Raw genomic sequence first — 12,828 nt, 5'->3', positions numbered from 1 at the left:
TATATATATATATGTGTGGCCTACATTAAGGGCTAATAGTGACCAATTTACATTGATTTTTCCTTTAATAAGTTTCACCAGACTTAAGCATTTCAGTAAATCAGAAAGAGAGAGCATAAAGTGCAAAACAGCCTTTATTGAAGAGAAAACGGCAAGGGAATACAAAGGCATTGGTAGCCAATAGGCCACATTAAAAACATAGCAATTGAATACTGGCACTGTGCCTTTAAGACCTCCAGGAACTCCTGTATCCCATCATGCCCCAAAGGTGACAGTTAGGTCAGTACTTTTTTATGGTGAAATGAAGAACAGACCACAGACATGTATTAACTGCTGTACTCAAGATTCGTCCGGAGAGGCGGGCGGGTTGCTTATGACTATGACGAGGATTCCACTGGAAGAGAACTAGGATTACAGGTAAGTAACTTATCCTTTTCTTCTTACAGGGGATCATCCTCAATAGTCATAAGCACTGAATAGAGTAGCAGGCCCGTCCCACACACCTGTGGACTAATCAAGAACAAACAAAGCAGTTGTAAACATCCTCGAAATAGATTTCTTTAAGCAAGGCCTGCTCTACTTGAGTGTCTAAATCTAGACTGTAATGCCTTGTAAAAGTATGCACCGATCTCCAAGTAGCTTTGCAGATTTTGGAGATGGGAATATTCCTTAGTAAGGCTGCTGTTGCCGCCTTGTCCCTTGTAGAGTGGTCTTTGGGTCTGGCAGGTAATTGTTTGTTGGCTAATTGGTAGGTGAACAGGATACAAGAAACTATCCATCTAGAGAAGGACTGCTTGGAAGAGGTGATACCTGTCCTCATAAGGCCATAGTTCACAAACAGACAGTCAGATTGTCTGTTGACATTGGTCTTGTCTAAATAAAAAGCCAATACACTCTTAAGATCTAAAGAGTGTAACACTATTTCTGCTGGTGTGGAAAGATTTGGAACGAAAGTAGAGAGTGAAATCATCTGGTTAGTGTGAAAATCAGACACAACCTTGGGAAGAAAACTCTGAAGAGTTCTCATCACCACCCTGTTAGCATGGAACACAGTGTAAGGCTCTTTGGCACAGAGAGACTGAATCTTGCTGACTCTGCGTGATGAAGCAGTAGCCACCAGAAAAGGAGCTTTCCAGGTAAGGTGTTGTAAGGATGCCTTATGTATAGGTTCGAAAGGGGGACCCATGGGCCCGATTCACAGAACTAACTTAAGACAAAATCCTAAACTTACTACCATTTTGGTATTCACAGAAGGCACTTACTCATTTTGGTATTCACAGAAGGCACTTACTTATTTCGGTATTCACAGAAGTTAGGAGTCCTAACTTTAGGACTCCTAAATGCCTTCTGTGAATACCGAAAGTCTTAAAATAAGGATTTTTCTCAGTTTAGTAGTAGTAAATTTAGGACTCCTAACTTTAGGACTCCTAAATGTCTTCTGTGAATACCTAAAGTCGTAAAGTTAGTTCTCAGTTTAGGAGTAGTAAAGTTAGGAGTCCTAACTTTACTACTCCTAAACTGAGAAAAATCCTAATTTTAAGACTTTTGTTATTCACCGAAGTCATTTAGGAGTCCTAAAGTTAGGACTCCTAACTTCTGTGAATACCGAAATGAGTAAGTGCCTTCTGTGAATACCAAAATGAGTAAGTGCCTTCTGTGAATACCAAACTGGTAGTAAGTTTATGATTTTGTCTTAAGTTAGTTTTGTGAATCGGGCCCCATGAGTTTAAAAAGAACCACATTCATTTCCCAAGGAGGAGAGGGAGAACGTACAGGTGGGAACACCTCCCTCAATCCCTCTAAGAAATCCTTCACTGCAGGAATTTGGAAGAATGACCTCTTTTTAGGGGATTTTCTGTATGCAGTAATGGCTGCAAGATGTACCTTAATAGATGAGAATTGCAGACCACATTTTTCTAAATGGAGAATATTAGATCCTATTACATCCTCCTGCCACAGAATTGGATGGAGCTCACATTGAACACACCGCATGTAAAATCTCTTTCACTTGAAAGCATAGGAGTGTCTGCTCAATGGCCTTTTGGACTCCATAAGCATGTCCAGGCACTCCTGCGAAACGCCTCAGTGTCCATACTGCAGGAATTCAGGAGCCATGCTGTCAATCAGCGAGGGGAAGTTGGGGTAGAAAATCTTCCCTCAAGTCTTGTAGAGGAGATCCTGTCTGCATGGCAGCCTCCTGTGTGGTCTTTCTGATAGGTGGAGGAGTTCCGGGAACCACCAATGGCAAGGTCATTATTAGGATTATTCTGGTCCTGGCTCAGTAGAGTTTGTTGATGACTGTCTGTATCAGGGGAATGGGAGGAAACGCATACAGAAATGTCCGGGCCAGTTTATCAAATTTGATCAAAAGGGCATTGCCCTTTGTTCCTAGTTGGTAGAACCTGGATGCGAAGTCTGGGCATTTCTTTTGTTGCTTTTGTCTGCAAGCAGATCTATTTGCAGATGCCGCCATTCTCAAAAAATGTCTTGTAAAACGTTGTTGTGCTGAATCCAGTTCTGCGTTTCGGTGAAGTTTCAGCTGAGCAAGTCCGCTTGTGTGTTCTGGACTCCTGGCAGGTGAATCACAGATTATCAACTTTCTCAGCCAGTTCCAGATGCCCTGAGCTTCCATGGATATATGGCAAGAGAGAGTGCCCCCTTGCTTGTTTATCATGGTCGTGTTGTACATTTGGATTAGCAGAACGCTAGTTTGAATGGATGGATAAAAGAACTTGAGGGCTTGATGGAGCTCCAGCAGCTCCAGCATGTTTATATGCTATAGTTGATCCTTGGCTGACGACAGGCTCTGTGTCTGTAGGGTATCCATGTGAACACCCCAGCCCTGGACAGCATCTGTTATGAGCGTTTGCGTCGGAGTGTCCTGGTGAAAAGGGGCACCGATCAGCATATTGTGTCGGTGAGGGCACCGCGGTTGCAAACCTTTTGCCGCCTGTGGCAGGGTGAGCTTATTGTCCCAATTGTCTGTGAATTGATTCCACTGATCCTCCAGATTCTGTTGTAGCGGTCTCATGTGCAGTCTGGCATTGGAAACAAGGAATATACATGAAGCAATTGATCCCAGGAGAGGCGCCATCTGTCTGGTCGATGAGTGTGGAGTGTGAAGGAGGTTGGCACACTTTTGAGTGATTGAAGATAGTCTCTTCTACGAAGAACACACTTTTGCGACTTTTGTGTCCAGGATCGCACCTAGGTAGTATAGTCTTTGACTTGGAATCTGGACTGATTATTCAACATTGACCTAGAGACCTAAAGATTGAAGTGTCTCTTATGCAGATGTGGTAGTGTTTTTTCGTTTGATCTGAGAGGAACTTTTTTCCAGCCAGTGGTCTAAGTATGGGCAAACAAATATTATTTTCCTTCATAATGCTGCTGCTACAACGGCCATGCATAAGAATGTGGGGGGAGCTGATCTCAGGCCGAAGGTAGCACCTTGTACTGGTAATGCTTGGATGCCACTTTGAACCATAGAGATTTCTGATGCTACCTAGCGATTGGGATGTGGAAGAAGGCATTCTGGAGGTCGATGGAACACATCCACTCCCCCTGATGGAACAGGGGGTATATCTGGGGAAAAAGCAAGCATTCTGTGTTTCTCCTTGTGTATGCATTTGTTTAGCAGACATAAGTTCAGAATGGGCCTGAATTGTCTATTTTGGCATTTTTTCCTAACAAGGAAATACCAAGAGTATACTCCCACAGCCCTTTGAGAAAATGGGACCTCCTTTATTGTGATGTAGAGCTGAGACTTTGTTCTGTAGTAGCATCCACTGATGGCAAGAGGCTTTTGAAGGTGAAACATCCCTGAGGAGGATACTTGAAGCAGAGTGAAAACCCATTCTCTGCAAAATTTAAGAACCAGTTTTTGCTGGTGATGGTGTGCCATTCATTCAGATGTTTGGTGATACTTCCCTGCACAGAAGTGGGTAACAGTAGCAGGGGAAGAAACTCCTAATTCTTGGTGTATTGAAGGAAGCTGGTGGTTGTCAATTAGCTCCTCGTCTATGCGTTGGTATGGGGGACTTGTAGTAAGATCTGACTCGTTGGTGTTGAACCCAGTGAGGGCTTTGTACCTTTGATGGTAGGGGTGCCTGTCATAAGGTATGTACCTTTGACGGAATTCCTTTTGTTTTTCTAGACCCACGGCTTTAGTGTGTTCAGTTCGGTTTTCATTTTTGCCATCTTGTCATCCGAATGAGAGCTAAACAATGAGTTGCCAGTGAAGCAAAGGTTGAGGATGCGCTGCTCTGCCTTTGGCTCAGGCCTATAGGACAAAGCCATGATGAACTTCTGGCACATTTTTCACGTGAATATTTGTGGGCAGCCTGGTCAGGGCCATCTGCCACCGTTCTCATTATCTGATTAGCGGCCAGACAATCCTTCCTGCAAGATCTGGCCAGTGAGTCCCAGAGGGACCTATCATATCCTCCCATTAATGTGGTAGCGCTAGACACCTTCATAAATAAGGCAAATGTGCCACACATTTTCCTGCCTAAGGAATCTATTTGTTTACTGTCCTTTTGCCGACAGTCGGATGAGTAAGCTGCAATGGAGTGCATCTTCATGGCAGCGGCTATAATGACCAAGTCTGGTGGATGGTCGTTTCTCGGAAATAAAGGGTCTCGATCTGGAGCCTTATATTTCTTTAGAATTCTCGCTGGAGCCAGTGGCAGGGAGGGTGGAGTAAGAAAAATGTCCATTACTGGTTGGAGCAGACCAGAGACCACAGGAAGCAATGGTCTTGAGGAAAACCTATGATGTAAGGTCTCGAAAATGATCAATGAGGTAGTAGTGGGTGCTGGAATATCAATGTTCAGCTTAGCAGCCCCTCTAACCAATACCTCATTAAACGTATTCAGGTTGTCTAATGGGGATACTCTCACGGGTGGAGAGTCCGAAGTGTTGGTGAGAAATCCCTCTTTGATGATTTCGTAGAAGTTGACCATGTAGGGTATCTGTGTGCGCTGTGGGAAGATCAAAACCTTCGGGCAGGTTTACAGGATCTTGTTCTGGTCCTGCGTCAAGACCTACTCCTTGTCCATGGCCTGGTTCTGCGCCAAGGAGTGGTCTCCCTAGGTAACCAGAATCTTGTTGGGGACCTGGGGGTGGAGGGATGGTGTATGCAGAGCGTGCTAGAAGAGTCTTAGCTTGCAGAGGTGGCTTTGGAGAGGGTGTAAGCAGGAGAGGCAATGAAAGTGAATATGTCTGGGAATGTTGTGAGTCTGGACTCCGTGGAACAGGCCCTTTGCAGACACTTTCTAGCCATCGAGGAGAAAGGCAAATAGGGGTCTGAGGAGCCTCTGACTATGGAAAGATCTTTGTCTCCATGTAGAGGAGTGGGAGGAAGCTCCTGAAGACGCAGATGAAGCTTGTCCCTTTGATACGTGTCTAGTAGACAAGTTATGCAACGTAGGCCTAACAGTGGGCGAATGTTGGCTCGACATCGAAAGATGAGGTGCTGACATTGATGGGGGTGTTGAGGACGAATCACTATGTTTAGCCGGTGAGGGAGGCATCAACATCGACCGAGACTGCCTAGGAGATGCCTGCCTCGACTTCGATTGGCGTCTGGTTGCCACAGACGGAGATGCCTTCCTTGATGTCGAACGTCGCCTGGTTACCGCTGATGGAGACTGTCTCTGTGAAGTATGTCTCGACGTTGAACGGAAATGTGACATCATCGATGGAGTCTTCATTGTAGTATGGCTTGAAGCCGAATGGCGATGGGCAGGCGTCGCCAAATGGCGATGGACAGTGGAGACCTGCCATCAACAGGAATTCCCCCTGAAAGTAAGAGTTGACTTCGAGTGACGGTGAGACAACAATGGGACTTTTGACGATGTGAGCTTTGGCGGCATGCGATAGTGTTTTGCCGTTGATAAAGACTTTTCAGGTGCAGACTTTCTTGACGTCGGCAGGCTTGCTGGTGAAGAGTGCCTTGTGGTTGAGGGCACTTTCGACGTCGAGCCGGACGGGGAACTAATAGGTATTTTCCTACGTCTAAATACTGATCCTGTTCTCCTTTTCTCTCGCCTGTCAGGAGGTCTGCCCCTGAAAGGAGTCCGGTTAAGAGAGGTAGTTTTCTTGGGGGAAGATGGAAGAGTTCCTCCTGCTGATCCAGCTTTTTCCCTCTCTTGAAGACCATGTAGATATATTTTCTCTCTATCTTTTAAGGTCCTTTTAGAGAGTTTCTAGCAATGGTGGCCAGACTCAGGCAGATAAGTGTCAGGTAGACATTTGAGACAGCCTGAATGGGGATCAGCCTGTGCCTTCTTTTTGCCATAGACAATGCACTTGACAAAAATATAGGGCATATGTGACAGGAAAAAATATAATTTCCCATTAGAAAATAATTTCTCTGCACTCTAGATGGTAAATGATGTTGAGTGTAGTAAAGAAACGTATTTTTTTAAGCAATTATTTTGACAAAAGAGAGAGCTCAGTGCTCCACGATCCTCACTAAAGGGGTCAGTAAAAAACTGATCTAACTGTCTCCTTTGGGGCATGATGGGATACTGGAGGTCCTGAAGGTCTTAAAGGTACGGTGCCAGAATTCACTTGTAATGCTTTCAATGCAGCCTATTGTCTAACAATGCCTCAGTATTCCCTTGCAGTTTTCTCTTCAATAAAGGCTGTGTTCTGCAATTTATGCTCTCTCTTCCTGATTTTTCAGAAATGCTTGAGTCTGGTAAGAAACTTATTAAAGGAAAAATCAATGTAAATTGGTCACTTTTAGCCCTTAATATAGGCTGCTTAGATATATATGTATATATATTAAAGTACTACGTACATCTTTTATGCTATAAATATATATATATTTAATATGTGCTCCGGCGTCCCTGCATGTAGGCAGGAATATTCAGTGCTTATGACTTTGATGCGGATTCACCTGGAAGAGAACAAAGATGTTACAACCATAAATGAAGAGCTGTTACAATGACACCAACCTGTCTCTTGAACGGAGATCTTTATTTTTCAACATAGTTGTTTGAAACCCTCCATTTCATGTAGTCAATTTCTGGGATGGTAGGCACGAACACTGAGCTTTTTTCCAAGAAGTAACATCTTCAGGCAGAAGATTCCGTCTGCAAGAATTGATAGAAAGAAATTAACAGAACACCTTTAGCTTTGTGTTTTAGTGTAGACAAGATCTTCACTCCTGAGAGGGTCTCGTCATTCAAATGTTGAGGCAGCAGAGATTACCCCCGTTACTGTCTTCCTTCCACAGAGAAAAACTACAAAGTGATGTGTGGAATGCTTGAATTAATCTAAAATTGATCTGTTCCAGTTTGTCATTTTCTTGCTTGCTGTGCAAAGGGGCTTATGGATGTCAGCCTTTTTGTCCTACTCAAATAGGGGCAGTCCAGCTTTAGCCCTTCTGACTGCGAGCACAGGCGATTCCAAACATGTTTCAGTTTTATTGTGCCTCAATAGAATAGTGTGGCTGTGGGACCTACAGAGAGCTATGGTAACCCCGTCTGGGCATACCCGATGCACTTACGGAGGTTCACTATGAAATAAAGTACCCACCAATGATGTGATTTATAAAATACACCAGACCAGCTTACTCCCAGTGCCATATGCTGTTTCAAAGAGTGTATATATGATATTAAGACCCTGTATGTCTGGTAGGTGGGTGCAGGGACCAATGAACAATGACGAGAGAATGGCTCACTTACCTTCCTCTGCTTCTCCCGCAGGACATGGAGCTCAGTGTCTCTAAACTACAGACCATTCTCAACAATGATGTGAGCAATAGTAAGTATGGAGCCCCGCAGCTTTCCTGAGGTACAGCTCCTCTCCATAAGTATCTGAAGCATTCAGAACACCTTACATGCACATGCACACATGGTAGTGGAGGGAAGACAGAATCCGAGATAAGGTGGGTGCTAAATGCTGGTGATTGGACAGTAAGGCACGGGTCAGAAGTTATGTGACAGACAGAGATGAGAACAGGGGAATATGACATGATCACAAGGCTGTGGGTGGAGTATCATATGTGCATAAGTGTGCATATGTTGGGGTAGTGATAGGAGACTGGGTGCATTTGGCCTTCGAGGAAAAATATTGTATGAAGAGATGTGAAGATAAGCAGCACATATCGGAGAGATGAAGAAGAGAGTGGGAGAAAGGGCAAACAGTAGCAGACATGCGTCTTGGTGTACAGTGAGCTGGGCACGGGTGTCATGGGACTGTCACCATGGCAAACCACAAAGAACACTATTTAAAATTGTACAAAACATTGGTATAATTGAAGTCTGTATTTAAAGGATGAGTTGCCATTATCCAATGGCCAATGTTTGATTGAGTATTATTCACATGACCATCTAAATGCAACATATGTGTGTGTCTTCCCTTCCTAGCCCCTGAATACCACATTCCTCTGGCAGACACCTCTCTGTTCCCCTCTAGGACTCATAACCTTAAGATCTTCCACTGCCTTTGACTATTTGTGCCAATCCTGTGTCTTTGTCTATTGATTTCTGTTGTAAAGTTCTTCGACACTTAGTAATCAGAGTATAGCTCCGCCAGGCTGACATGCAGGTAAGGTTTGCAGAACTATCTCTAACACTGGCCTTTGCCCCCTAGACAAGGAACTGAAGACAGACGGCTTCAGCATGGAGTCCTGCCGCCAGATGGTCAACCTAATGGATGTATCCTTCCATGGTGTCTAGTTCATTTACTTGTAGATTTTGATATAGCGTGAACGATGGCCACACATTTGTGTGTCTGAGCATTTAACAAAGTGTGTAATACAATAACAGACAAAAACCTGTGACCATGAAGCACAAACCGGACAAACAGCAGTCCTGGTCTCTCTAAAAATGAACATAGTCAATGTTGGATTTGTAGACCAGAACTTATGTTAATGGAATATTATCATCCTGGTCTTTTGACTCTGTAGATTAATGAATGCACTCTAAGAATATGTATTTGATGACATGGTCATAGGTTTAAATCCATGCATGTTCCCCCAGCCTTTCATGCTTCTCAGGCCGTTAAAATAAACACCATTAAGTTGGGTTACATAAACAGCTGTTATTCAGCAGCAAGATTCACTAAGGGGTGGACTCGTGCTTTTATGGTATAAGAGAGGAAGGCCCAGATTCAAAAGGTTTTAGCGCCGGGTTAGCTAACCTGATGTTGAACCTTTTTTGAAATTAACAAACCAACTCTAATTGGTATTAGCGTTGGTTTGCATGGGGAAAAAATGCAAAGCAGCGCAAAATGCTGCTTTGCAATACTTTGCGTCAAGGGAGTATTAAATGGGTGTTCTCATGCAACCACCTATGCTTTTGGACACAAAACCCTATCTACTAAGATGAGTAGACAGGGTTGAGCACCAAAAATTAACACAGTGGGAAAGCAGATGTTAAAAGTAGACATTTTTGGTATTTCTCCTTTTTTTTCCTACTTAGCATGCGTGCTGCACTGAGCAGCATACATACAAAATAGGAAAAGCTTGAAGGTGTGTCGAGCCACAGCATTTTGTACAGATGGGTACAGTTCCTGTAAAAACTCTATGGCAGGCTCAGGCACTCAACCTAGCAATATGGAGCTAAGGTGTGTGCCTGGTGCACAGCAGCTGAACTCAGCACCAGCGCTAGGGAAAAGTGAGGAGAATGCCCTATATCTGTGAATACAGCATTTTCATGCTCTTTCCCTGTCACGCAACGCAGTATTTTCGGCTGCTGCACTGCATTCCGTGACACCTTGCAGAATCTGGGCAGAAGAGTACAATAAGCAATATAACAGAGGCGCAATATCATGAAATAAGCAAATGTCTTTTGAACTCAACTCGATGCTAAACTTTGTTGGGACTAACAAATGCTGCTTTGCGTTACTTACAAGCCAACCCTAATACCAATTAGCGTTGGTTTGTATAGAAAAGTTTTGCATAACTTTGTGTCAACGGGGCGGTACATGGGTAGTATATGTGTGTTCCCATGCAACCACCCATTCTTTTTTACGCTAAACCCCATCTCCTAACATAAGTAGATAGGGTTTAGCACCCAAAATTAATGCTACTAGAAATGTTTTCATTTCTCCTTGCGTTTACGACTTTATGTGTGTGCTGCACTGTACAGCATGCACACAAAGTAAGAAAAGTGTTTTTTTTTTATTGCATACAACTTATGCAGTACATTTTGTATCAGTACATGTTTACAAGCAAAGTTAGTGCATACCAGTCATATAGCCAGAGATAAAAGAAGCGAAACTCAAGAAAACAAACAACGTCTGCAATACAGTAGAACAGTGTCTCTTTTAATGCTATTGTCCCTTCTAGTGAGCTCGGCCAGCACTGAGGGCTCATCCTGGTCGTCACAGGGCTCCTGAAAGGGCCAGCTTTTGCCATCACAATGCGGGGGGCCTCATACCATCTCTGGGTGCTCAAGTAGATATCCAGTCAGCGGCGCTAAGAAGACTCTAGGTCTGTAGGCCACTGGTAGTTTGTACGCATATATATTCAATTGATCCCTACAATAAACTATCTCCTTCAGCCATTGTGTCACCGTGGGGTCTGTCACCAGCCATTTCGCCAGCAGTGTCGTGACAGCCACTAGTCTCCTGTTACAGGGTTTGAGAGGCTTAACTAGGCCCAGCAGGCACATGTTCGGAGTGCAATGCACAGTTTCCAGCACCATTTGTGTCATACTTGCAGTCACTTTGACCCAGAAGGCATGGACAGGTTTATATTCCCAAGCCATAAGTACAAAGTCAGCCAAATCTTCACCACATCGTACACAGCGTGAATCCGATCTTAGCCCATATTTCTGTAATTTGACAGGTGTATAATACATTTGATGCAAGAATTTAAAATGTATTATATGGAGGTTGCAATTTGCTGTGAGTTGCCCAGTTAACGTGCAACATGCCTCCCATTCCTCCCAGGCCAGTGGTGCGGCTATCCTTTTATTCCACCTGTCCATAGCCTCCGAGCCAGTTACCTCGTTTTCTTTGTGGGAACCATTATACAACTTAGTTATTAAACTTTTACTGTCTGTGGCAGTTAATATCACCGGCAGCGCTTTTAGCATCGCCGGTTCCGCTGGGAACCCGGGGTTGCAGTGATCTGACTGCAGCGCGCAGCCTGGTGTACATGTACCCCAGTATCGCCGTGTATGGTCGCCCTGCTGAGAATGCCACTAGTGTCAGGAACTGGCCATTAATGTACACATCTCCCAACTTAGGGATGCCTGCGGCAGCGAGGGTCGCCAGCGCCCCCTGTCCATGTGCTACGGATATGTCTGGAGGTGCTGTGATGGGCATGGCCGGTGCGTATAGAAGTGTCCATCCAGACAAGGCCCCTAGGTCCCTCCAGGCTTTACAGGTACAGGCTAAAGTGTTGATTTCCTTCCTACTAATGTCTGATCTATTGTGGAGCACCATGGCAGTCAACGGGATGGGAGGCACAGTGTCAGCTTCCACAGCTAAGTGTGAGAGGTATCGCTAAGGAAAGTGCCAGTAATGCGCAAATTACACTTGCGCACATAATAATAAAGGCGTAGATCCGGGGCCCCGAACACCCCCTGTTCATACGGTTGGGTCAGGATGTCCCAACTACATCTCGGTTGTTTGCTCGCGCACACTAGGTTTACTAAGCATGTTTTGAGTGATTGAAATATACCTTTGTTAAGTACAATTGGAATATTCCTAAATAAATAATGAAATTTGAGAAGGATCGACATTTTCGCGACTGCAATTCTGTCCGCAAGAGACAGGGGGAGTCACATCTACCTGGCCATTTTGTCTGTCAGCTTCGCTATAGGCCGCCCATAATCCCTGCTAATAACAGTCTCTGGGTCCTTGTGCACCCAGAGGCCCAGGTATCTCACAGGGTCGTTCGTCCCAATTTTTCCGGGGGCGAGAGTATCTGTCAAAGCGTACGTACTCCCGCAGCAGGGGCTCCATAGGTGTCTCGGGGTCCTTTACATATAGCAACGTCGTCCACATATATTGATATGGGTATTGGTCGTTGGCGGGACCCGAGCGCGGCCTGAGCGTGTCGCTGCCTAATCTTGCACAACAGGGGCTCAAGGGCCAGCGAAAACAACATGGGGGAGAGGGGGCATCCCTGTCTGGTTCCACTACAAATTTGTATGGGATCGGTCACTATTTTTTTTACACGGATTCATGCCACTGGGAGTGTGTATAGCAGCCACACCTATTTTAAGAAGGCGTGCGGCATCCCCATTCTCTGCAGGACTGCAAACATGCATCTCCATTGTACAGAATCAAACCCCTTGGCTGCATCCTGCTACACCGCTGCAGCCTTAAGCTCTGGGTTCATGCGATGCGAACAGTATGCGTAGATTGTGCGAGGTAGATCTTTGAGGCACGACTGATCTGGGAGGATCAGCTTTGGCACTAGGGGTTGCAGTCTATTTGTAATTATTTCGGCAAGGATTTCGGTGTCTATGTTTATTAATGACATCGGTCTATAGAATTCACACCTATTGCCCTCTTTATCTCGCTTCAACAGTGTCACTATTAATTCTTCCCTCAAGGAGGGTGGCAGTACACCTGTCGTATGCCCCCATGTACACCTCCAACAATTTTGGAGCCAGACTGTCAACATACGTCTTGTAAAATTCCTCTGGCAGGCCATCAACTCATGCCGCCTTGCCATTAGGCAACGCCATAATAGCTTTCTTGCTGTTGTCTACTGTCCAGGGTTAAATTAGATATTCTCTTTGTCCAGATGACAGCCAGCCCAGGTTGATTTCCTCAAAATATTGGGGTATGTCACTTTCCGCAAGCGTCGCCCTACACCCATATAATCTTGAGTAAAACTCTGTGAATACTTTT

At 44.7% G+C, this 12,828-nt stretch overlaps 1 protein-coding gene across 2 annotated transcripts in view; it reads left to right on the top strand.

Moving 5' to 3' along the window:
* LOC146813822 (calpain-1 catalytic subunit-like) overlaps positions 1-12,828 on the top strand; it is a 652,425-nt gene that overhangs the window by 442,930 nt on the left and 196,667 nt on the right. For both annotated transcript variants that reach the window (XM_085610279.1, XM_085610278.1), the window contains 2 exons: positions 7,719-7,776; positions 8,608-8,672. In XM_085610279.1, the coding sequence (XP_085466405.1) occupies positions 7,719-7,776; positions 8,608-8,672 (123 nt within the window). The remainder of the gene's footprint in view (positions 1-7,718; positions 7,777-8,607; positions 8,673-12,828) is intronic.

This window comes from Triturus cristatus, chromosome 6, assembly GCF_964204655.1.
Source record: "Triturus cristatus chromosome 6, aTriCri1.1, whole genome shotgun sequence".
In the NCBI taxonomy this organism is placed as follows: domain Eukaryota; kingdom Metazoa; phylum Chordata; class Amphibia; order Caudata; family Salamandridae; genus Triturus; species Triturus cristatus.
The sequence above is the reverse complement of the archived record's forward strand: the minus strand, read 5'-3'. Positions and strand labels throughout refer to the sequence as shown.